Consider the following 24,943-nt stretch of genomic DNA (forward strand, 5'->3'; position numbering starts at 1 on the left):
ATGAAAACATTTTACCCTCCTCTGTCTGGATCCTGCACTGAGAAAACATCTGTATTCAGAGGAGGGCTGGGAAAACGGCCCCGCGCAGCACCGGTGGGAACGGCCATGATGCTGCCCCTGCCTGCACCCTGCCTGTGCCCAGCCTCAGTCCCCTGGGACGGGCTCCAGGCTGCAGGAGGGCAGCGGTCCCCACGTCCCTGGGGTGCCTGAGCTGTGCGGGAGCCGTGCTGGCTGCCGTGCCCCCGCCGGAGGGGCTGAGCGCGGGGGGCCGTGCCTGCGTGCGGTGCACGCCCGGGGGCTGCTTCGCTCTGGGTAAGGTGTGCGAGCCTTCACGTTGAGTGGCAGGTCCTTGCTGGCTGTCAGTCTGCGGCAGGAGATGAAGGGAGGGCTGCCTCGGGGCCGGCTCCCATGTTTCTCTTGCTTTTCCATGCGTCTTGGTGGCACCCTTTGTGTAGGCTGGGGAGATGAAAGCACAGGGCCAGAGGGATGTTGCTAACGCACAGCCACCCGGCTGCCTGCTCCTTTGTGCCTGTCTATCTCGTTCCTGCATCTGTTCCCAGAGGAGCCCCAAACCATGCAGCCGAGGGCGCGCGACAGCGGCGGGGCTGGGGGCAGCCGCCGCACCAGCCGGTAACTCCTGCCAGCTCGGCGACCCCAGCCTCGCAGGCACGGGCAGCGGCACAGAGCACACCAGCACTGCTGGGCTGCCCGGCAGTCCCAGAGGGAGGGGAGTGAAACCATGGCCATTTGGGGAAAAAGCTTTTTTGTTTTGTTTTGTTTTGTTTCCCTGCAAGTGGCACCGTTCAGCCTGCCCCAGCAAGTGGCTGCGCGGTGGCTTGGCACAGCCAGCTCAGCAGGCAGTGCCACTGCACTGGGAAAGGGCTTGGCCCTGTCCCCAAGCGTCCCAGCGCTCTTGGGAGAGCGGTCGGATTAGAAACCAGTAAGAGCAGCGCGAGGCTGCCAGTCTGGGGACTCCCCTGCGTTTCTGTCTGCTCCAGGAATGGGAAGCTCTCCGCAGCCTTGGTTGGCCTTTCCCCTTGCAGCCTCCCACTCACATAGTTTTGGTCCTTTTGAGCCAAAAACATAACCCAGCAGAGGGGGGCTACCCACCTTTACCTCTGGTGCTCTCGTTCTCATCTGTTGCTTCCCTGCTCATCGCCTCTGCATTAGCACTGTCCACAGACCCCAAGGAGCCCGAGTGCTCCCCATTAGGTTCGGGGAAGGGTTTGGGTTGTGGTTAGGAGTTTTATTAGGGTTAGTGTTCGCGTTAAGGTTAGGGTTAGGTGCTGTGCAGCACCCGGCAGTGTCACCAGGCCATCAGTGTCACCGAGTGGCGGGGGTCAGAGCTGAGCGCCGGGCGAGGCAGGCTGGAAGCAGGACGGGGACACCCCCGGGCCGGCTCCGCTGCTGGCGCCCCGCAGGCGCGGCGGGCTGCTGGCGGGGCGGCGGCGATGCACGGGCCGGCTCTGCCCTCTACCGTCCCCCCCCAGCACAGCCGCGGCTGCCGGCCCCGGCGGGAGGCCGCGGTGCCGCCGGGAGCTCGCCCCCCCCCGCCCTGTTCCCCCCGTTATTAACCCTGCCCCGCACCGCGCCGCGCTCCGGGCGCCCCCACGCGTGAGCACCGTTCCCGCCACCGACTCCCGCCGGCGCGCCGCCGCGCGCCACGGCGGGGCGGGGCCTCGCGGCCATCCCACCAATCAGCGGCGGCGCGGCGTCACCGCGACGCTGACGTCACCGCGACCGCTCCGTACCGCCACCGTTCCCCCCCCAGCCCGCGCCACCTCCCGGTCGGCGCCCGGCCCGGCCGCTGATTGGCGGAGGGCGCGGGGGCGGGGGGCCCGGCGGCTCGCTGATTGGCGGAGGCGCGCGGCCGCCCCGCCCCGCCCCGGCGGTGAAGGTGAGCGTCTCCTCCAGAGGCCGCCCGTAGCGCCCCGCACCGGCACCGGCACCGGCCCCGGTCCCGGCACACGGCCCCGCACCAGCCATGGCCGCCGCCGCCTCCATCTTCGCCTCCGTGCCGCGAGCCCCCCCGGTCGCCGTGTTCAAGCTGACGGCGGATTTCCGGGAGGACGCCGACTCGCGGAAGGTCAACCTCGGCGTGGGCGGTGAGTCCGCGGCGGGGGGCTCCCGGTAACGGGAAGGGGGGCGGCGGGACCGCGGCTGGCGGCGGTGCTGCTGCTGCTGCTGCTGCCGCCCCCCGCGGCTCGGTAAAGGTCACGGTGACAGCTCTCCCTCCCTCCCTCCCTCTCTCCCCCCCCTGCCGGCAGCTTACCGCACGGACGAGGGGCAGCCGTGGGTGCTGCCGGTGGTGCGGAAGGTGGAGCAGCTGATCGCCGGTGACGGCAAGCTGAACCACGAGTACCTGCCCATCCTCGGGCTGCCCGAGTTCCGCGCCAACGCCTCCCGCATCGCCCTGGGCGACGACAGCCCCGCCATCAAGGAGAACCGGGTGGGTGGCACCGGGACCACCGGGGGGGTCACCGGCACCGGGGGGGTCACCGGGACACGGAGGGCACCAGGACCGGGAGGGTGCCGAGACCGGGAGGGCACCGGGAACCCCAGGGGGCAGAGGTGTGGGTATGGCACTGGGAAGGATTTGAGGGTTTCCTCCGGCCCCGGTGGGCTGCAGGGGCTGGGTGCACCCCAATGAACCCCCCCCATCGTTACGGGAAGGGCGGGACCCCCGGGCTGTGCCCGGGATTTGTCGCAGCCGTTTTTAACGGTTGCCCCCCCAGGAATCTGGAGTCGGGTAGCAGCCGACCTTCCCAGTAATAGGCAACTTCTAGACTGGCTGGGAATCTTTGTGCCGCAAAGTAATAAGAAAAAAACTCCAGAATAGAGAAAAAGACTCCAGGAAAAAACTGGAGCCTAAAGTTAGAGGTGTCGGGGTGGGTCTGGGTGCTGAAGAGCCCTGAAGGAAGGGGTTTTCCCGGTGGGGGGACGCAGGAATCAGCCTCAGGTCCCCTCGCTGGGTGCCCGTGTGCTGACGGCCAGCCCCCCGTTGCAGATCGGCAGCGTGCAGTCCCTGGGCGGGACGGGCGCCCTGCGCATCGGCGCGGAGTTCCTGCGGCGGTGGTACAACGGCACCAACAACACGGCCACCCCCGTCTACGTCTCCTCGCCAACCTGGGGTGAGTGCTGGTCGGTGGCCAAGGGAGGCACGGAGGGGTTCCTTGGGGTGAGGGCAAGCCCTTCCTCTTCTGGGTGAAGGAATTGTCTCTGTATTTTGGGGAATTTAGGGGCATACTGGAGTAGGTGGCTTGCTGGGAGGTGGAGTTCACTTTTCTGAAACGCGATTTCTCTCTCCAGAGAACCACAACTCTGTGTTTCTGGATGCTGGCTTTAAAGACATCAGAACCTACCACTACTGGGATGCCGCCAAGAGGGGCCTGGACCTCCAGGGGCTGCTGGATGACATGGAGGTGAGGACACCTGGCGTGGGGCAGGCTGAGCGTGGTCCTGTGCTGTCAGAGCATCTCTGCTAAAAGCACTGTGGGTGCCCAGAGCACCTCAGCCCTCCTGCGCTGTGGGTGCTGAGCCTTGTCAGTGCGTCTGACCAAAACCTGCTCTCTCACCAGAAAGCTCCGGAGTTCTCCATCTTCATCCTCCACGCCTGCGCGCACAACCCGACGGGCACAGACCCCACTCCAGACCAGTGGAAGCAGATTGCTGCCGTCATGAAGGTATGGGCTCCTGGTGGGGTTACAGCCGTGCTGAGGGACGGGTTGCTCTTGGGCCAGCCGGAGGACTTGCAGCCAAAACTGGGCTCTAGGGAATGGCACGAGGTGTAGCAGGGGCTGGAAGAGTCCCACGGGGCAGGTGTTGAAGGGAGAGGCTGACAGGATGCTGCTCATCTGTGCTGTAAGGATAGAGGGCTCAGAGGATGCAAGCATCCCAGTTCTGCTCATGCCTCCAGGTTTTTATGCCCAAACTCAGTGGAATGGGCTGTGTTGAGGCTGGGAAGATCATCCAGGGACACCTGCTTTTCACAGGTGCTGGACATTACGGTATAAGACAGCATATCTTTGTGCCCTGCCTTATCCTCCAGAGTGGAGTTTTCTCCTACATTTGACCATTTCTTTGCCACTTTGGTCTTCATCGTTTTTTGCCCCTAGTAAAAGGAAAATCCACTAGTCTGGTGTTGCTGGGCCATGCTTCTTTTTGTATTCCCCCAGAAGCTCAGTGGTCATTTGTCCCCCAATGGGGACAGCGGGGGGTGAAGTGAAAGCTGTGGGGAAGGGGTTTCCCTCTAACACTGTTCCTCCTTCCAGCGCCGGTTCCTGTTTCCGTTCTTCGACTCGGCGTACCAAGGTTTTGCCTCTGGCAGCCTGGACAAGGATGCCTGGGCTGTGCGATACTTTGTCTCCGAGGGCTTTGAGCTCTTCTGTGCACAGTCGTTTTCCAAGAACTTTGGTCTCTACAGTGAGTGTCCGGCAGTAAGCTGGCCACACCCAGACAGATGGGGCTGGCGTGCGGGGTTGGGAAAGGGGTCGGGGGGAGAGCTCTTGCTTCACAGCGACGCGTGGGGCCGATGGCTCACGTTTCTTGGGTCATCCACAGATGAACGCGTGGGGAACCTGACCGTGGTGGGGAAGGACGCAGACAACGTGCAGCGCGTGCTTTCCCAGATGGAGAAGATCGTGCGCACCACCTGGTCCAACCCTCCCTCCCAGGGAGCGCGCATCGTGGCGACTACGCTTACGTCCCCGCAGCTCTTTGCCGAGTGGTAGGTGTCACCAGCAGGAGAGGGAAAGGGGAAGCTGCCTCCACAAGTGTCTTGCTCCAAACCAGCTAGGTGCCTGGCCTCACGCTCTGCTTTCTGCCTGCTGCAGGAAGGACAACGTGAAGACGATGGCAGATCGGGTCTTGTTGATGCGCTCGGAGCTCCGGTCTCGCCTGGAGTCCCTGGGGACCCCGGGCACCTGGAACCACATCACGGACCAGATCGGCATGTTCAGCTTCACGGGGCTGAACCGTAAGTACAAAGTGCCCTGGTGCTGCCATAGGGAGGGGAAAGGAGGATTGGGAGAGGGAAGCGGTATCAAGGGTGAAATGGGCTGAATCAGGCCAGGCGGGGATCTCTTGGGGACCTTGCTGGAGTTCTGGTATCACTGCCTCTGTAGCAGGGCAGGGCTGAAGCATCAGCAGTTCAGTGGCCAGCGCTGGAAGTCTTTTGCTCGTCATGGAAGATTTAAGCAGCCCTGCCTGTTTTTTTGGGGCTTTTCTGGGCTGTGGGGTTACTGCTCTGACCTGATGTCCATTTGCTTCCTCAGCTAAGCAGGTGGAGTACATGATCAAGGAAAAACACATCTACCTGATGGCTAGCGGGCGCATCAACATGTGTGGCCTGACTACCAAGAACCTGGACTATGTGGCCAAGTCCATCCATGAAGCCGTCACAAAAATCCAATGAAGCACAGGAACAAGCAAACTTACATGAAGTCACCAAAGTCACCAAAGCTGTAGTGTGTAGTCCATGTATTTCCGTGCTCAGAGCTTGCCTTGTCCACACCTCTTGGGGTTTAATAAAGATGGGAGCAGTAGCTCAATCAGGGATAATCATGACTTTTTTTTTTTCCTGAAATACTCTTTGCAATACGTTAAGCCAGTGCCCCAGGAGGTGAGGGCAGCATGAGCTGCCTTGGCTCTCGTTTGACTGACAGTAGCCTGGTCTTCAGGCACTTAGAGCTGCATCTTTAGCACATCCAAATCAACTCCACGTAACTGATTGTTTTGATCTAGGCTAAGGCCAGTGCCAGTGCAATGCGCTATGGGATAACAGCCCAACAGTTGGGCTCATACGGGTTGTGAATTCATGTTACTCAATAGTATTTTGTGGAGGGGCAAGGCCGTTGCTGGCTTTTCCCCTACCAATTTCTGAGCCTTATGCGAGCAAACGTTCATAATTGTAATAACTGCTTTGTGTTGCTGACAGAAAATTAAACCTCCATCTCTGAACACTACCCCTGCCTTGTGTGATGTCTTCCCAGTGTTAGCAGGTTGCTGCTGGAGGAAGGGCCCACGCTGCGGAGCTGTACCACTTAGCACAGGAAAGCTCAGCACTGAAGGTGACTCCTCTGTACCCTGATGCTTTCAGGCCGTGTTGGCTTCTTCCAGGCTGAGGTTAAAGTCTTAGCATCTTGCTTTGTCTACTCTGTCTCACTCCTTGTGTTTCAAGGGTTTCTGTTTCTCTTTGCAGTGTGTCATATCTGATGATCACGGTTACTACTCAGTGGAGCACAGCCCATTGGAAGAGTGTAGTTTGGAGCTCCCTGTGACTCCACGTGAAGCTGACCAGTTTCTCACATCTGTCTTGTTCCTCTTTCTGCCACTGTGCTGTCCAGCTTGCCCTGTCTGCCTGTGCTTCCTTGCTGGATGCTCGCGTGTTACCCCACCATCTGGCCGTCTCTCCCTGGGCTGTGGATCCTTCCTGCTTCCCCTTGTCAGCACGTTGCTGGTGAACTACCACCTCCTATGGCTTCAGTGGGTTCTGCCAGCAACAGCCTGGGTTTCTGGCACTGAAAAGGAGCAGGGACCATCTGCTTCTGTGTTTGCAGATCTGTTTGGGAGCTGACATTACCACCTTGATACGGCAGACTCCTGCCAAAACCCTGACGAGGAAAGGGGAAGAGGGTTAGTCAGTGACAGTCACTACCGTCCTGATGGATTTTGCTTGTGCTGCAGCTTAGAAAGCAAAGGGGGAAATTGCCTTGTTTCCTTCCTGTCTGCAGTGTGCCTCTTGGTTGTCAGGGGTCTTTGCAATGAAGCAGAATGCCTTATGGCCTTCAGGAACCTTCCTTGCCCCTGTTATTGCTCCCCTTGCTGGGCCAAGGGGACTCGTGTGCCCCAGTGTGTCTGTCCCTCTTCTATCAGTGGCTCACATCACACAAGTCAGTGAGGCAGAAGCAGCCTTTGTGCAGAGGGACAGGTGGGGGGCTTTTTCTCCTCTTGGTGTCCACCCACAGTGGGGGTGATGATGGTCAACAGGTGACTTCCAGGGGTGATTGCACGAGAAAGAGTCAAGAAACCAACTTGTGTTAGTCCTGACCTCTGGCTCTACTTCCTAGAGACCTGTAGGTGTGGAGCCTGGCCCACCCACGTGATCCGTGCTAGCACTTTGCTGCACTTACCCGGCTTCTTTTTTCTAATGAGTGACCTAAATTTCTCCTTCTCTGTGGTGTAAGCTCATTACCATTATCCCACTTACCATGGCAACAGAGAACAGATTATTCCTTTTCTCTTTTCCAAAGGCTTTTTATGTGTGTGAAAACTTCCTCTCCACCTCCTTCACCAGCTCAGACGAAGCGACCCCGTTCTCTTCAGCCCCTCGGGGTCGGCTGTTTGCCAGCCTTTGCTTTCCTCTGGCCTCCTGGCTGTTGCTTTCTGCCTCCTCAGCAGGGCAGTCCCCAGGCTGGGGTGCACTTAGTCTGGCTGAGGTTTTATCACCATGGCTGAACCGTGAGATTAGTTATCTGTCAGGCTGTGCTCCAGCACGTGTACCCCACTGCTGTGTTTGTGGTGGTGGATCATTAACTCCTTTCTCCTGCCCCAGTCCTCCTGTAAGGTCTGACCCTGCACTGCTGAGGGTTGCCTGGTGGCAGGTCTGAGGGAAGGCCTGCCCCCCTGCCTTGGCCAGGAGCCTGTGTTCATGGAGGGCAAGGGGGAAATGGGAAGCATTTTTTGATCTGGACATCTGCCTCCTCCCTTCGCACACCTGTGTGAGGGTTTCTGGGCCACTGCCTCCAGCCTGACCCAGCCCCCTGGCCTAGGAGGGTGTCCATGTGCCTCCCGTACCCCCTCTCACGCAGACAGGGCCTCACTCGGGGAGAAATCACCTTTAATGCTGATATCCCCGTTGCAGTCAGCTTCTACAAAAACTACGGCCTGGCCTGTGCCCCCTGGGGGCTCGGCCCGAGCCTCCCTCACGGGGAGGACGGGTGAGCGCGGCGTGGAGCGGCCGTCCCCTCCGGGGAGGGCTGCGGCGATGGTCAGCGTGTGCTGCGATGTGCATGGCGCCGGGCACGGCACGAACGTGTCCTGGGGCCCTGAGCTGCACGTGGCACCCCCCCAAAAGCATCTTCTCCTGATGGCGGAGACCACGTCCGTGCAGTGCCCGGCACTGAGGGGCTCCGGGCCTCGCGGGGATGGGGATGGGCAATGATGCTGAGGGCAGTTCGGGTCGGGCCGCCCCTCCCTGCGCTGCCGCAGGGAACGCTTCTCCCCTTTTCCTTCCTCCACCTCTTCCTCGGGACCAGATGCTACCAGGCAGCAGCTGGGCGAGGGCCCCGGGGCTGCTGTGAGCTGGTCCCTGCCGCCTGGGTGGTTCAGCCCCCCCAGGGGCTCATCCTTTCTCGCCTGGGGATGGGGCCTGCAGGGAGGGGCGGCGCGGGCAGGCGGGTGGGCAGCGAGCGAGTGCAGACCTGCTGCTGTTGGACGTGAGCCTCGCGGCGGGAGACCCCCATGCTGCAGACCTGGAAGACACACGGACAGCCTGCCCTGATGCTGCTTGGTCCTGCGGCACCCCAACCAAGCTCTGTGGCAGGGGTGCAGACACGTTCCTATCTGTGAAAATACACAAGTTGGGGGTCCTGCTCTCTTCCTAACCTCTGCTCCATCCCTGAGGGTGGTTGGACTCTGTTGCTGCGTGCCCAGCCCCCAGCTGCATGTGCCTGCATGGGGCTGCCCTTACCCATGTCGGCTCTGAGTGGGTCTTTCTGCAGCCCTCCAACCCACATTGCTTCAACAACAGCAAACTTGATTTTCTCACTCTTAAAACCAAGCACCCTGCCCCTTGCTGGGGGAAGAATACCACAAGGAGGGCCAGGCTCTTACCTCTGGTCCACGTGGGCCTCCAGCACCGTGCTCCGGCCACGCTGCTGCTCAGGTGATGAGCGGGGCGAGGTTGGAGCTTTCCTCCGGCACCTTCTCACCTTCCGGAGACTGGCGCTGCCTGCGCCCACCTGCAGCAGTGGCACCAAGGGGGCTGGGGTGGGGGTGCCCCAGGGCTGGGGGCGAGGGTGCTCAAGGACAGGGGTGCAGGGGGTCAGGGGGGTGAGCCCTACGCGCTTCAGACCTGGGCAGAAGGGCGCTGAGCACCCCGGGGCGCTCCCTCCCCGGTCGGTCACTCACTCAGCGATCTCAGCAGCCTCTTGCCCAGGGTCTCCTCGTTGCTGCTGGGAGAGGAGCCGGTCCCAGCCTCCCTGCCCGGGGACTCTGCCTCCAGCCCGCTGCCGCAGCACTCCCTGTCTGCAAGAGCCCAGCCTGGCTGCAGCGCCCCGGGGCAGCACATGGCCTCGCCACTCCCGGGCTCTGCCCCCGAATGGACTCACCCTGCTGCTTGCTGTTGTCCTCGTGCTCAGGCAGCTCCTCCTGGATGAAGGGGATGGCCTCCATGCGCAGGCACACAGACTCGCTGGGACTGCGCTGCCCCTCGGGCCGGCTGCCTGCGGGGTCACGGGGCTGGTGAGGCTGCGGGGTGGCATGGTGGCAGGGATGGGGGCACAAGCACACGTGGCAGGCAAGGGGTGTCCGTGGGGTGACTCACACATGATGCTGTTCCTCTCGTTCAGGAGGGCGGTAGCATCCTCCTTGGGTGTCTGCGGGGTGCCCCGAGCAGTCGAAGCCTTGGTTGAGTCCCTGTCGAAGGCCTCCATGTCGGGGGACTGGGGCGAGCTGTCCATGCGGCTGGCCACCAGTGCGTTCTGGTACTGCTGCCGGGTGACCTGGGCACACAGAGACACGCTCGTGGCTCAGCTGGTTCTGCAGGCACCAAGATGCTCCCAGGGATGCAGGAAGGGCTGGGGTGGGACAGCCCAGCCCAGCCCAGCCGTACCTTGACAAACTGGACATCGCAGAGGATGTGCACGGAGTAGTCGGGAGTGTAGATGTTGTTGCTGCTGCTGTAGAGCTGCGTGGTGCTGCCCCCGTAGTCGTTGTGCTCCCGATTTGGGGACTCGGAGCGGTTGAGCCCACTGCACCGCGAGGGTGACCGGTTCACTGGGGAGAGCCGGGGTGAGAAAGGATGAGAGGAAAACACATTGTGCTGCCGAGCAGGCTTCTGCTGCTGGAGTACGGCCAGGGGATCCCTGTCACCTCCAGAGGCTGTGCCCTTTGGCTCATCCCCCTTGGAGGAAGCCCTCATGGGGGTCCTCTCTGTCCTCTGCACACCAGGGCGCTGTGCTCCTGGGGCCACCCCACCGGCAGGCAGGCAGGCACGTGTCCCCGGTGCAGGGTGTCCTACCCGATGGGAGCAGGGCTGCAGAGGCCAGCTGGCCCGTCACTCATGCTGACCGATGGCCTCTGACACGCAGCGTGATGGATTTTGTCTGGCCAGTGATTTATTAGGGAACAAAGGCAGCTTGTTCCTTGCATGGGCAATGTCACCATTTTTTTTGCTGACTGTGCTGCTGGAACGCCCTTCTATTACCTGGCTTCCCGGAAAGCAAGCCGAGCAGGGCAGCGTGCACGCAAAGCTGTGCGTAACCGCGGTCAGCAGCAGCAAGCAGCCAGAAAACTCAGCACAAGCAGCACGTGCAGGAATTTAAACTTATGGAAACCACCCAGCAAAAAAAAAAAAAAAAAAAAAAAAAAACCCAAGCCACCTCTGGCTCCCAGTTGCCCCCATCCCTTTCTTCATGGGCAGAGGGGGGTGAGGCACCCGTGCAGCTCCCCGTGCCCCTGGGCTGCCCGCTATGGGGTGCTGCAGGGTCACCGGGAGCTCGGGAGGGCCTGGCACACGCAGAGACCCCTTCCCTGAGCCACGCACCGTTACCTGGTGAGCCAGCCAGGGAGTCCCCTCTGCTGAAGGCGAAGGTACGGGACACCGAGACAGGCACTGCAAGAGACGGGTGGGGGGAAGGACGGGACAGGCAAGGCACAACGAGGTGGTAAGGAGAGGGACAGGCCAAGAGGAAAAATGAGGATGAGAATTGTGCCAGCAGCCCCAGGCTGGGCTCCCCTCACCCTCTCAGCTCCCACTCCTTACACCCCCTGGGGCTGTTCTGAGGGGAGGCACTCGCCGGCCCTGAGAACAGGGACACCAGGAGGGACACAGACCCCAGTGCTGTGAACAAGGCAAGGCTAGGGGGGACCAGCCCCTGCCAGGCTCTGTCTGCATGGTTACAGATCCCCCTGGAGCCACAGACGGGGCAGAAAGCATCTTCTGCCCAGCAGCCCCGTGCTGGCACCCTGCACGCTGCCTGTCCTCCACTGACTGGGCTCGGAGCAGGGCTGCAACACTCTGGCAGCCCTCTGCCAAATAGTTTTCAGCTATTTCCTAGCCAAAATCCACAGAAAGGTTGCCCCACAGCCTCCTTCTTCTGATCTCCTGCTCCTCCCCCAGTAACGCCTGGCTGTGTCCTCCCCTGGTCCCAAACTGTCTGCAAATAAATGTCCAAACAGTGGCAGCAGCACCAGGCGCTGACAGAGCAGCCTCGGCCAGCAGGGAGCAAAGGTCGGGGCGATAACACCGGCACTTGGTGCCCAACCCTCCCATGCTGTGCCCCTGCTCCAGGCCAGCTCTCGCCTCACGCCTGCCCTGGCCGCTGACACCAAAGATAGCCAGGCAATAAAAAGGTTACGTAACCAGGGTTAATTAATAACAAGTGGTTAAATGCTGAAGGGTTCATGTCCGCATTCCCTGTTGTAACCCGCTACTCATGCTCACGTTTCTGTGGGGTTTGGTGCAAGCTCTGCACACTCGTGCCTCTGCCCCTGCCTCCTGGCTCAGGGCACACACCAGAGCCAAGCTCGTGTCCTGTGCCAGGTACAAGTGCTGCCCCCAGGCCAGCACTCTCTCTGAGCCTCAACAACATCCCTCCCTGCACCTTCCATCAGTCTGAATTCAGTGAGTTCTGACCCTGCAGCAGAGCCAGAGCTGCTGTTTTGGGGTGCGAGCCCATTGCCCCTCCAGCCAGAGAGGTGTGGGAGCCCCAGCCTCTCCCAAATACCTACGCAGGAAGGAGGACCCAGCCAGGCTGCCCACTTTCCGCACGTCGCTATCTGAAATGAGAGTTGAAGGCGCATGAGTCACAGAGGAGGGGTCCCATGTGCCATCCTGCCCTGTAGCCACGTCCAGCTCCATCTCCCAGCCACGGAAGCGAGGGCAGGGTTGGAGGGGGCCCGCAGAGCCCTTACCCGAGGAGACGATGGCCATGATGGCAGGGACGCCGTAGTAGGTGAATGCCCCGTTCTCAAACCGCAGCCCTTCCTTGCCAACCTCCACCTCCACTTTTCCCTGGAAGGAGGAAGGAAACCTGCTCAGATGGAGCCCCCCATGCCCCTACCCACTGCCCCACTGTGGGATCCCTGTCACCCTACAAGAAGACGGGAATTTCTGCATCCTTTACAAACCCCAGAGCCAGCCCTGCTGCAGAAGCAGCCAAGAGCAAGGCGAGATGGGCCACCCTGTGCCACCACGCAGCAGGGGGCTCCCCGGCCCCTCTGCCCCCGCACCTGCAGGATGAGAACGAAGTAGTCGACGGGGCGGTTGCGCTGGTAGAGGTAATGCTCGGCAGCCTTCTTGTTCTTACGGTCGTACTTGAGCTCCTGGATGACGTTGGGGTGCTTGAGGAGCCGCAGCAGGATCTTCTCGGAGAGGTAGGGGGACTTGAAGGGCTCCACTTCTGCAGGGGAGGCACCACAGGCTGGCTCAGCGGGGCCAGGACTTTGTGGGGTGCCGGGAACTTGCCACCCCCAGAGCTGAGCAGCCCCCTCCCCACAGCACCAGCACCCCCCTGCACAGGGGAGCCAGACACAGACCGTGCTAGCAGGGCAGAGAGAAGCCTGGGGTGGACCAGGCAAGCAGGAATTGCTGCTGGTGGTGGAAAGCTCAAATGAGGACCAGCTCAGGGGTGCCTGGTCCTGCTGCAGGGAGATGCAGGACCCCAAACACCCGCTGCTGTGCATCGTGTCACGCATATCCCCTGGGGCAAGGGTACCTGTCGCCATGAACCGATGTGTAGCCAGGAGGAGCTGGGGGGAGATCTTCACCTTCATCTCGCTGTCCGAGAGCCTGAAGATGGAGAAGTCCTGGGGCTTGCGGCCCCGGTGGGGCACACGCTCCTTTTTGCGGTTGTCCGCTGTGGGCAAAGAGTGGAAGTTACCCCCAGAGGCCAGCAGCACCCACGTGCAGAGCTCATCTTGCTCATGCTGTGGTGGGGCTGGGGCAGCAGCAGGGTGGACAAATAGTGCTGGGCATCACGGCCCCAGGAGCAGCTCCCTGGTGAAACACACTTCTGTCTCGGGCATGAGTCTGATGCTGGTCTGTCTCAAGCACTCAAGACTCCCTAGCATTTGACCGGCATCTCTCCATCATTCTCGTCTTTCCCACTGTGCCAGTTAAGTGCTCTGGGGAAGGACTGCAATTTGCTCTGGCCCATTTCCTTCCCATATATCTGTCTGTGGGCTCCCATCACCACAGTAGCTGCTCTGGGACACTAACTGTACAGATCCGTCTCATCCAGGATCTCGGACTTGATGATCTCCTCAATGACATCCTCCAGGGTGACAATGCCCATCACCTCGTAGAACGGGTCTCCTTCCCCTTCGTTGTTCACCCGCTGCACGATGGCCAGGTGGGACTTCCCTGCGGTGGGAGAGCAGAGCAGTGAGACCCCCACCCCGGGGGAGAGCACTGAGACCCCCACCCCATGTGAGGTATCCCCAGCACCGTGGGCTGGCAGGACAGGGCTGGGTGGGGGGCACAGCCACACCTTGAAGCAGTTCCCATCACCCAAACCCACCCCGGCTGTGCTAACCCCGGAGAAGGAGAAGAAGAAGAAGAAGGAGCCATCAGCCACTGTCAGGCTGATGCCTTGGGGGTGTCGCAGTAGTCTGCCCAGCTCTTCTTTGGGGCTGCTTGCCTTCTTTAATGAGCAAAACCCCCTGTTTAGCTCTTTGGCAGCCTCTTGTGCGTACGTTGTGCCAGCTGCATCTTGCTTACCCACTGCCTCGCTGGCACAAGACAGCTCTAATTGAGGAAGGAGACAGTGTCCTCCGACAGAAAGGTGAGCATGTCCTTGGGCTCTACTGGTTTCCCTCGTCCTCCTGGTGTTTTCTCATTCTGTTGTTAATTATCTTTCCTACCAAATTGCCAGGAACAGCTCCCCCACATCTTTCTATCCATCACTGTCTGGACCGATCCGAAAGTTTTTCTTAAAACGCAGGCAAAGCCTCCAGCTCGGCTGAACAGCAGCTGGTTTTAATGCAGAAATGCATATGTTTGTTTGCAGCTTTCAGCTCGGCTCCTGCCGAACTCTTGGGTGAACCATCTGGATGGGGAGGCTGAGCCCTTTTCAAGCAATTGGCTTGCAGCTGAACGTCTTTTCCAAACCCTGCCCTGACAGCACCCCGTTACCTTACACAGACCGGGAGCAGGACCTTCCTTCAGCTGCAGGGATGGTGGCTCCTGCTCAGAAGCCACCGTGTTTCTCAATCACAATTTCAGCTTCCTCGCTTGCCCTCAGTAAGCTGGCAGCTGTGCTGACACATTCTCAGGCTTCTTGCTTTTGGCATACTTTAAACATCACTATCTGCTTTCACATGTCCAGCTCTGCTCTCTGTAAGCAGTTTTGACTTGTTCAACTTCTCCCTTCCCTTATTGTCTGTTCTGATTTATGCTCCTGCTCAACAGCCTGACTAGAACCCAACTCCCAAGCCCTGCACAACTCCTGGGTTTCCAGCTCAGATGTCACCTCAGACCTGCCAGCTCTACTCACTGTGGCTCCCATACATTGCAGCAGTGCGCACAGGTTCTGGACCTCTTCTTTTGCTGAAAACACTAAAAATGTCCTTCATCAGCACCACATCCAACAATTTCCCCTCTGTTTCTTCTCTGTTTCCCTGGTGCTAGCCCTGCACAAAGCTACCGCTCCCATGGGCACTGCAGGGCCCTTGGGAATGCTGAAAACACCCTTTTTCCCCCCAGAGATGCAGAGCTGAGCTCCTCGAGCAGCAATGGTTACCTGAAAGGGGAGCACTTCCCTTGTACCTCTGCATCTGCTTCTCCCATTTACACCTGGGCCAGGGGACAGGACCACTATCTGGGTGCAGGAATGCAATGTGGGTGGGCTCCTGCCTACTGCAGAGGTTCCTCCTCACCCGCTGGTGACTTCTGCATCCAGGGCAGCCTGGAGCCCCACCAAACGCGTCCTTCTGGGGAACATGCGACCTTCAAACAACCCTGCCCTGGATCCGAGGCGAGCAAACGCTATTTCTCAGACGAAGATCAGCACTATACATTTCTCACAGAAAAAAAGCTTGGGCATTTTCCACAGTATAAATTCCCTCCTCCTCATACCAAGCTTTTATTGCAAGATTTCAGAGAGCAGCTCGCTGCCTCCCACGCCTACAGAATTAGAAATGAGAACATAACATCACCGCAAGTAGCACTGTTGTTCCTCCCATAAAGCTGGAGATGCATTTTACAAAACAAATCAATAGCCTCGGGGCACTGAGAATTCGGTACGTTCTGCTGGCCAGGCTATTTCCCTCACCTCACACAAGGGTTTGTGCACATTGTCTGTGTGGCGGGTAATAAAGCAACTCGACTCGAGACTTAAAAAGCAAAAAGAAGCAGAGTTGGCTGCAGCACAGCAGCAACAGCTACGTTTCATCTCAGCAAAGTCCAACTTTTGAAAATGACTCCTTTGCCAAAACCCACTCCCAAACACTGGGGCCATCTGGTCTCCTACAAGTCCGCGGGTGAGCGAGGAGAGGGGAAAAGTTATTTCTTTTGGCCAAAAGCTTGTTGTTAATGACATTTACATGCAACCCAAAACCACCAAACCCTTACAAAAAGCTTAGGTGCTACTTAAAGGCAGTCAGAGAGTAATGGAGGCAATTCTTTTTTTGGCCAAACACCTACATCGACACTGTAATTTACTCTAGGGCGGCCACAGAGAAATGTGATCCCAGCCCCACGCTCACAGAGCAGCAAATCAGATTATTTAGAAATAACCTGGCACCACCGTGCTGGGAGGAGACCCAGGGCTTCACCACACTGGGGGCAGAGCCAGGAGGGCTGTTAGAGTGCTCAAGGGTTCTTTATTTTCACAGAAAATAAACACTCAGAGCCATGCTATAAACCCTCTGGTTTAGGTTTCCCGGCTAACACCCACACTAGAAGCAGAGCAGGTACCCAGAAGTGGAAAATGGCTGCAACTCCTGTGGCTGCTCCTGCCCCACAAGGAGAGCCCTGCTCTCAGCCCCTGCCCAGCCAGCTGATGCTGGTATCAAAAAAATGACCCACACCTCCCTCCCAGCCAGACGGGAGCACTTCTCATTGCTTCTAGCTGCACCCACCTAGCCTCTGATTCCCCCCCGAGGGACACGATACCTCTTTCTAACTGCTGCCCCCACACCTGCTAGGTTCTGCATCTCCTCTCATCGCTTTTTTAAAAGGCCTTTCAGGAGGGCAGCAAGGTGTGCCAGCACTCTGGCTGGGGGTGCTGCTACATGTGGGGGTGTTTGCCTGGCTGTGGGCTGCTGTGCTTGGCCAGAGGACAGGCAGTGGCTGTTGGAGCAGGTATGAGGGCAGAAGTTGGGTCATGTTTTGAGGTGAAAGATGTGTCTGAGGGAAGGAGGGTGGTATGGGGATGCAGCTGAGGACAGCAGAGGGTGGCAGTCTCTTCTCCAGCACCACCCTGCAGGTTGGCTGCAGTGGGAGCACAATGAAGAGCAATAAATCACTTAAACAAAACAAGAAACTTGATCTAAACCAGCTTTAAGATCTGTAAAACTGATTCCAAAAACTGTGCTTTTGTAATTGTTGCTTGATAGCTCCAGCGAAATGAGTTATAAGGGCGAGCTGTTCCACTGCTAGCAGGCTGTCACATGCAAATTTTACAGGGAGATCACTGCTGCAAGAAAGCACTGGGAAACTCTTGAGAATCAAAGCCTTGGCTTGGCAAATGCTCGAACAAACGGACAATTAACTTTACTTGTGTGAATAGCTCCAGTGGCCTCGGCAGGACTGCTCTCACACAGGAAGTCTATAGGTGATTAAGTGTCTGCTCAGCACGGGATACAACTGTGCTGAATTCTTTATGAGCCACACGAAATCTGCTCTTCTCAAACAACAGCTTCTCTGAAAAGTTAATGCCTCAAAATGCAAAATTGCAGAGCTAATATAAAGAGCTGAAAGCTTCCGGAAGGAGCAAGTATCCGAACAGATATATAAAGCTTTTATACCCATTTTTAGGAGCCTTGGGTTTTGCTGGTACCTAAATGACCTTGGGCTCATAGATCCACCTCAAAGCATCCTCCCCAATGGGAGAATACAGTCTGAACACATGGAAATGCCTCTGCTTGTGGGAAAGAAAGTGCTGTTGGCTGCAAATATAGCCCACACTACTTCCTTATCATTTCTTTATGTAGGTGCTCTGCCAGAGGAATGTTGAAGATGCTTCAGTCATGTCTCTTGTTCCACGTGATGAGCGCTCCGAGTACGAAATTTATTTTTGTGAATTTTACTGTGAAGTCTAAAGCTGTTCCAATGAAATCAAGGTACAGGCACAAGCCACAAATAATTTACAGCTACAAAATGGAAAGCAAAAGAATAGTAATTGCTAAGTGAATTGGATTCAAGAAACAACTACAATGCAACTAAAATCTGCTCTCCGTGTGCTTCTCATCAGAGCTCTTCTCTAGGCTGGGGGTGCTGCCAGCAGCTCCGTGCCTCTCTGCAGACTTGTATCTGAACTAACTGGGGACTCTGAGCTGAAAACTTTGAGTGAGAGTGCTCTTGTGTCACCAGGCTTCTGCATCGAGTATAAAGCTACATGTCTGAGGAGCTGCTCCACAAGGCAACGCGTGTCTGCACCTAAGCACCAGGGAGATGCCCAGCAGGGCTGCAGGGTGCCTGGCTCTGTGGGGAATCAGCCCTATAAAAGGGGAAAACCACGAATCCTAACCTAATCCAGACTTCCTCAGGGATGAGAATTTCATCTGCTTGCTTCTGTCTTTGTTGGAGTACAAAAGCCTTTCTCAAACTCTGCTGTGGTGCTTTTCCTAATCCTAAGAAAAACTGGGGGAAAGAGGGGACATAAGCTATTTGGAGTAGTTGATGGCTTATGGCTGACAAAACAGATGAGGAGGGTAAGAGGGAGATTAGACCAGACATGGAGTCTCATCTTCCATCTGGTGTACAAGAGGGCTCTGGCCTCCTGGCTCTCAATCTGCCTGTCCACAAATGATTTTCTTGCATGTTCCTTGCAGCTAGGGAAGCGTACGAGGGTGTTAAGACTCAAGCTAAAAACCCAAACATTTCCAAAAGGCTGATTGCAACACTGTTTTCCATGGTGTCTGTAGCATGGAACACTTCATTCTTTCCCACAGCTCCCAAGAGGCCCAGAGGGCATTGGGCAGCTGGGTGCCTCTCCCGAGGACACAGCTCCCCTCTGGCCATGCTGGATGCCTCCCCAGGGCAAACTGGTTTTGGGTTTGCTAGGGCGGGGTGTAGCAGCACAGCATTTCACACAATGAGACTTAGCATGGTGTTTTGGGGAAAATTGAAGTAATGTTTCAGGCAGAGACGCAGCGTGAGTCATTGAAACCATCTTTTGTGTATCAGCACCTCACCCACTCCCAGCCTGGCGATCGCTGCTCAGTGCACATGGATGGGACGGGTCCTGGATGACAACGGGCTCCTCAGCTCGTACAACTGGCTGCAGAGCGTAGGCCTTCATCCCACCAGGATGTCCGAGACAGCAACAGTCCCACTCGCAAAAATCTCCTACAGGTTGGTTTAAAGCTCAGGCCAGCTTTGTGCTCGTGGTGACTGTGGGCTCAGAAGGAGGGCAGTAAGAAAAGCAGCTGAAATGGGACCGGTCCCCGTTCCTGGCAAGCCTGAGCACAGCACCTCTTCCAGCTACGTTCGATTTGTGGAAATCTATTAATAATAGAGGCTGTGGATTGTTTTTTAAGAGCAAAGCCAGACCCTAGGGCAAAATTGTCCTTGACAGAACAGGCTGTTTTCCCTGCTAAGCCAGGAAGCTTGCTTTTGGAGAACTGTCTTTTAGTGTCTTTTAAAAGACACCAAACCACTGAAGAATAATTTGAGTTGCATCTCAGTCTCTGGCCTACTGTAGAAAGATGACTGTAAGAGCAAATTTCCGCCGTTCCTCTGACAAGGGAAGGTTATTTGCTGAAAGGTACCACTTCTGAATATAGAAATCCCCCCAGGAAATGTGCCAGCAGAATCCATAAATGACTTAATAGGCAGAGACCGTGACTTCCCAAAGGCACACAGGGAACAAGGCAGTGCACCTCAGGGAAGTGCTCCCCGTGGAGTTACACCAGAGACCACAGGGCTGGAGGTGCACCATGCATTGCTTTGGTTATCTTCTGGGGGTGGAGGGGAAGCAGACTGCATTGCATTGCCTGCAGCATTTCACACTGAATGTGTGCATAAACCTTTCCTCCTAGCTCAATTCTCCTCAGGTGAAGTTTATCTTACTGGGACCTCATCTGCCCCTCTACCTTGCCTTACTTTGTTACATATGGTGAGGCAATTTTCCTGGTGTATGAAGTAACTCCTCCTGTGAGCATAGAATAAAGCCAGGTACTCTGAGATGACTGAGGAGATCAAGCCAAAACCGCAAGCATTTCCTGCCATCAGCTGGAGCTGCCCCACGCTGCTGTAATGCCATTTTCCAACACAGCTTTAGCAGCTGACCTGTTCTCTCAGGCTGCGAGTTGAAGTCCAAGCTGTTCCTCTCGCAGGCCAGCTCTCCCCTCTGCTGCTGTTTGCAACCTTCTCTGGGTTTGTCCCAGTTCCCACCAGTGCCCCCAGTTTAACCATCCTTCTCCAGGAGGCAGGCATCAAAGGATGCCAGGAGCAAGCTTGTGAAAGAGCAGGTGGGAAGGGTTTGGCCACATCTCTGCTGTGATGGGGCAGGAGCTCACAGCTGCTCTTGGGCACTGCAACAACACCAGCTCCCCAGGTACTACTGAAGCGTGTGCTGCTGTTTTTATCTGGTTTACATGTTTTTGGAAATTGGATGCTCCAAAGGCCAGAAGTGCCCTTCCCCAGCCCCATGGCAGGGTAATTGCACCTGCCCCAAGCCCTGCTCAGGAAAAAGGGGGACTCTGGGACTCTGCTGTGTGTGGGTGAAACTTGAGGCAGACATCAGCGCATCTGAAGGGAATTGAGCTCAAACACAGTTGTCTGTGGGCATACTAATCTAGTATACTAATTAGAAACTAATATAGGAAAACCTCAAACCCTGTTTGAAAACTAGAAAGGGGGAGAAAACTGATAATCTTCATAGCTAGGATAGCACAGTGAGAGAAAAATGCATCAGGTAAACAAGGCTAATGCAGCATGATAGCAGAGAGTAGGAGGGGAGAGAGAAAAGGGAAAGTGCTAACGGAGGTGTAAGCAAGAGTCACAAAGTGCTGTATTTAATCATACTCTGACATTTCCAGTAAGAACAAATGTTTGTGTACTATGGCAAGGAGCTCAGGCAGTGAAATTGAATGTTACTTACGCATTATGCAAAAAATGACATTATAGGCACAGTGCATGTGGCAGAACATTAATCACTAGCGAGACGCAGATCCTGAAGTATATACTGCTATCGAGGAAAGAAAGATACAAAACGTGATGGGTATTTTGTATAAACACTGCAATAACCCAAAGAAATAAAGGATACCAAAAGTGTTAATCATGGGAGAAGGAAAAGAAATCTAGAAGGGTCGCTCTAGAAGTTTGTCACGAACCTGGGGACCTGGTTAGCAATGCCCATCATTAGCGGACACTTTAATTTCCTAGAAAGAGACCGGGCCTTATCAGTGGGAGCAGTTGCTGTCCTGCTGACACCTTGGATGTGTGAAGTGATGGATGCCTTCATTAACCACTCACTGAGCCAACAAGCAACGAACCTGCTCGCTAATTAGAGGTGTCACAGCAGACCTGGCCACGGAAGGCAATCTCGATTGGATCAAGTGAGATATTTCAACACAATTCACATGGACACAGAAAATGAGACAGTGATTAAGATTCTTAATTACAAATGGGAAATCTTTATTTTCGAAATTAAATAGTCAAGTGAACTGGCCTGAGACAGCAGTGGATGTGACTGGAGGCAGCTGGGAGCGAACATCTGTGGTGGAGCAGGAGCTGAAGCAGGAGCCTGTGCTGAGAACTGGGAAATGAGAGTTTAAGAGAGGTTCAGGCCTGGGCTAGGGGTGGCTGGGGGTGGACATCTACAAATATGAGGTACTGGGGGTAAACAGGAGGTCTGCAAATAGCAGAAAGATTAATTGGAAGAGAGCAGCAACACCCAGGGATAAGAAGACATGGGGGAAGAACTGGAATTGCTAAACACCAAGCTGAGTTAGGTTGTAAGGCCAAAAGCAAGACTTTTCAGTCATGTGATTTAAAGAAACACAAGGAGAAATGAGATCAGAACAGAAAGAAGTTCTAGGGACAGCTCTACATGAGTGCTGTAGCAAAATGCCCCAGAAGACCATGATGGCAAACAGATGTAGGGGAGGAAGAACCCGAACCAAATACTGAGAGTTTAATGGAGCAAGGCTGGAGAAGGCTGGAAAATCTTCATTTGGGATGAAGGCTAGTAGGGGGCAGCGGAAGGCTGGTAGCAAGGCTTGTTAGTGCGCCTGCCACTTGAGGGAGTGACACACACAAAACATCTTCAGCTAAGAGGAGGAGGGGGAAGGAGGGTAAGCAGAGGGCAGGGAACTGAGCAACCACAAGTCCATTTATATAGATCTATTGATCCATAGGGTACCGGGCTGTAAAACAAATCTGGAAGGAAAAGTATTTGGATACATCAAAGGAAATCAGATAAAGTGCAGGGGAAGCTGATGAGGAGACTCTGCCCACCTCGTCTGATATCTTCGGTAACAGCTGACTCTCTAGGCAAGGCAGAGGCAGTGGGGATCTCACATGAACTTCAGTGACATTGTAGCAACACGCAGGAAAACAGAGTTAAGAAAGAATTGCAAGGCACATGAGGAATTGGGAGGAGGAGACACTGCTGGTTGTGTTAAGAGAGGTATTGGGGGGAGTTCCTGCAACACATCAAGGTTGAACCCAGAGAGCAATCTTAATGCTTTTGCTCTCAGCCTTGTTATTAAAAACAGGGGTTTGCTGGTTTGCACCACATTGGGAGTCCCCAGTTATGCTGCGGGGCAGAGAGGTTGGGTGTTTTGTGCCACACAACACTCCTCTCCCTGCGATCCTTCTCGGTGCTGGGGGTGATGCTGTGCATCTCCGGAGAGGATGCTGACCTGCATGTAGCTGATGATTTTCCCAGTGTGCGGGAAACATCCTATCCCCCAGTGACCCCTAGCTCCAAAAACTAGCATGGGGATGACTCACAGAGAGGCTCCTCTGTATCTGGGATGGACCAGATTGGCCCTTCTCACATGATCAGCTCTGCTTGCAGCAGAGAGGCCACAGGCAGCCGGGGAGCCGAGTGTATCGTGCATTACATAACGCAGGATGTCACTGCTGCAGCCATTTCTTAAAGGTTCACGCACCGTGGTATGACGTACCGAACATCACGCAGCAAAGTGCTTCACAATTCCCAGTGGGGAAAAGAAAATGCATGCTGTGTGTATTCTCAAGGTAGGGTTAATGAAACACAACTCTCAACCTCCGCTGGAGCTGCTGGCAGCTGCTGCATTATTAATAGCATCGCAGCTGCAAAGAAAGTAGAGCTTGTTCTAAGGGTTTAGGCTTTTTTTTTTTCCTCCTTTTAACTACTTGCATGGAAATACTTTCTAGACCTGCTTCTCACTGCTAAGCTGAAAACGTGAGAGCAGAGTAATGAGATGCGATCTCCTGCCACAAACTCCCCCATGCAGACGAGAGCAGTGAGTGCTGCCCTGCCCAGGCAGAGATGCAGGGCAGGTGCTGTGCCCCATGCCAGCCCTGCTGTGACATCAGGCCCTGCGAGCCAGCCTCACCTGTGGGACAGCAGCCTCTGGGGCTGAAGGTTCTGACGGTATCCATTATCTCAGGCATGGCCAGCACCGCAGGCCCTCCATCCATCCACCCAGGGGCTGGTTCCCCAGGGGACACCAAGGTCACCGCCACAGCAGCGCATGCAGGGCCCGACTCCCCCCAGCATCCCCGGTACCTGCCAGGTCCCACCACGAGGTGATGCAGGGTGGGCCATGGAGGGCTGCTGATCAGGGACCATGGGGGGTGCAGAGGTGGTGCAGGGCTGAGCCTCACCCTTCTTAAACTCCTCGAGCAGCGTGTCGAGGCGCGTGTCGTTGAAGACGCAGTGGAGCGGGCGGCGGTAGAAGCGGGTGACGGTCTGCAGCGGGGTGCAGTCGTCGGGGTCGACGAAGGCCAGGTCCTTGACGAAGAGCAGGTCGACGATGTTGTCGCGCCGGTCGCCCTCGTAGACGGGGATGCGGGTGTAGCCGGAGCGGAGGATCTCGGAGACGGTGGCGAAGTCGAGCACGGCGTCGGCACGGAGCATGAAGCAGTCGGCCAGCGGCGTCAGCACGTCCTCCACCACCTTGGTGCGCAGCTCCAGCGCGCCCTGCACCATGGCCAACTCCTCCCGCACCAGGTCGCCGTGGGGGCCGGCGGCGCGCAGCGTCTCCAGCAGCCGCTCCCGCGTGGAGAAGACGCTCAGCTCCTGCCGCAGCGCCCAGTCCAGCAGCCGGCTGAGCGGGTAGCAGAGGGGGAAGGCGGCCAGCATCAGCAGCCGGGTGAGGCACAGGGTGCGCGACGCGATGGCCAGCCCGTGCCGCGAGCACACCGAGTAGGGCAGCACCTCGCCGCCCAGGAAGACGGCGGCGGCGCACAGCAGCACCGGCAGCCAGGGCGCTCCCCGCGGCCCTCCGGCCGTCGCCGCCGGCCCTCCGCCGGGCAGCGAGGCGCAGAGCCAGCCGGCCAGCGCCGCGTTGGCCCCGGCCTGGCCCAGCAGCAGCGTGCACAGCAGGTAGGTGCCGCCGCCGCCGCGCACCGCCTGCACCCGCCGCGCCTGCTCCCGCTCGGCGGCCGAGCCGCTGTTGCGCAGGACGCGGAGCTCCAGCGGGTCCAGCGACAGCAGCGACAGCCGCAGCCCGCTGAACAGCGCCGACAGCCCCAGCAGCAGCAGGGCGCCCAGCGCCCGCAGCCAGCCGGCCTCGGGCAGCGGCAGCAGCCAGGCGCCCAGCGCGGGGGCTGCCGGCCGTACCCGCAGCAAGAAGCCCCCCGCCGCCCCGTGGTGCGCCCAGGCGCGCCCGTCCCAGGCGCACAGCGAGAAGAGCCGCCCGCCCGGCGCCGCCGCCGCCGCCTCGCCCTTGCGGGGCTCCCGCACCCGCACCTCGGCCAGCGCCGAGCCCGCCGCGCCCCCCGAGCGCAGCGGCCCCACCACCTCCACGTCCGAGGCCCAGGCGCTGCGCTCCCGGCACCGCTCCGCCGGGCCCCGCGGCCCCCCCGCCGCCGCCGCCCCCGCCGCCGCCTTGCCCCCCGGCGCCGCCGCCGCCTCCTCGATGAAGACCAGCCGCGGCTCCCGCTCGCCCGCCGGCCCGCGGCTGCCGTTGCCCTCGGGGGGCGGCTGGAAGTAGAGGCGCAGCAAGAAGCGGCTGCCCTCGGCCGCCTGCACCGCGCCGCCCTCCAGGGACACCCGGCCCGGCGCCGTGTCCTCGGGCCGCAGCCCCAGCAGCCAGGCGGCCCCGGCCGGCGGCCGCGGCGACAGCGAGAAGAAGAGCAGCAGCACGGCGCCACGGCTCCGGCCCCAGCCGCCGCCGCGCCCCGGGCCCGCCGCCGCCATGCCGCAGCGCCCGCCGCCGCACCGGGACTGCAGCGGGGAGCCGGCGCGGCACGGCGCGGCACGGCGCGGCACACGTGGGCCGGGGGGCGGGCGGCCGCCGCGCCACGTGCGACCGGGAGCCGGCGGGAGGAGCCGCGCTGCGCGGAGCCCACGCGTGGCGCGGGGAGGTTGGCACCGGCAGCCCCCCGCTCAGCCATCCC

At 57.9% G+C, this 24,943-nt stretch overlaps 2 protein-coding genes across 5 annotated transcripts; one reads left to right on the forward strand and one right to left on the reverse strand.

Moving 5' to 3' along the window:
- Positions 1-1,878: 1,878 nt before the first annotated feature.
- On the forward strand, positions 1,879-5,963 carry GOT1 (glutamic-oxaloacetic transaminase 1). The gene is made up of 9 exons (XM_084526599.1): positions 1,879-2,105; positions 2,268-2,449; positions 3,008-3,131; positions 3,310-3,422; positions 3,579-3,683; positions 4,272-4,422; positions 4,561-4,726; positions 4,833-4,975; positions 5,274-5,963. Exons 1-9 carry the CDS (start codon positions 1,985-1,987, stop codon positions 5,411-5,413), a joined length of 1,245 nt encoding a protein of 414 aa, XP_084382725.1. The 5' UTR covers positions 1,879-1,984; the 3' UTR covers positions 5,414-5,963.
- Positions 5,629-24,845, reverse strand: CNNM1 (cyclin and CBS domain divalent metal cation transport mediator 1). 4 transcript variants are annotated; one of them, XM_084526596.1, is made up of 13 exons: positions 23,207-24,782; positions 13,442-13,585; positions 12,939-13,079; positions 12,454-12,623; positions 12,136-12,235; positions 11,953-12,000; positions 10,772-10,834; positions 9,833-9,996; positions 9,545-9,722; positions 9,330-9,443; positions 9,130-9,246; positions 8,833-8,960; positions 5,629-8,471 (listed from the first exon to the last, which is right to left on the reverse strand). In XM_084526596.1, the coding sequence occupies exons 1-12, from the start codon at positions 24,741-24,743 to the stop codon at positions 8,881-8,883; spliced, it is 2,856 nt and encodes a 951-aa protein (XP_084382722.1). In that variant the 5' UTR covers positions 24,744-24,782; the 3' UTR covers positions 5,629-8,471; positions 8,833-8,880. The 4 variants fall into 4 exon arrangements, 3 of the variants coding, with proteins under 3 accessions (XP_084382722.1, XP_084382720.1, XP_084382721.1); XR_014695218.1 differs by lacking the exon at positions 5,629-8,471 and having other exon boundaries at positions 8,830-8,960; positions 9,074-9,246; positions 9,330-9,439; positions 23,207-24,845; XM_084526594.1 differs by lacking the exon at positions 5,629-8,471 and having other exon boundaries at positions 8,830-8,960; positions 9,074-9,246; positions 23,207-24,843.
- Between the last annotated feature and the right edge of the window lie 98 nt (positions 24,846-24,943).

Source organism: Aythya ferina (genome assembly GCF_964211825.1).
Source record: "Aythya ferina genome assembly, chromosome: 7".
Lineage (NCBI taxonomy): Eukaryota > Metazoa > Chordata > Aves > Anseriformes > Anatidae > Aythya > Aythya ferina.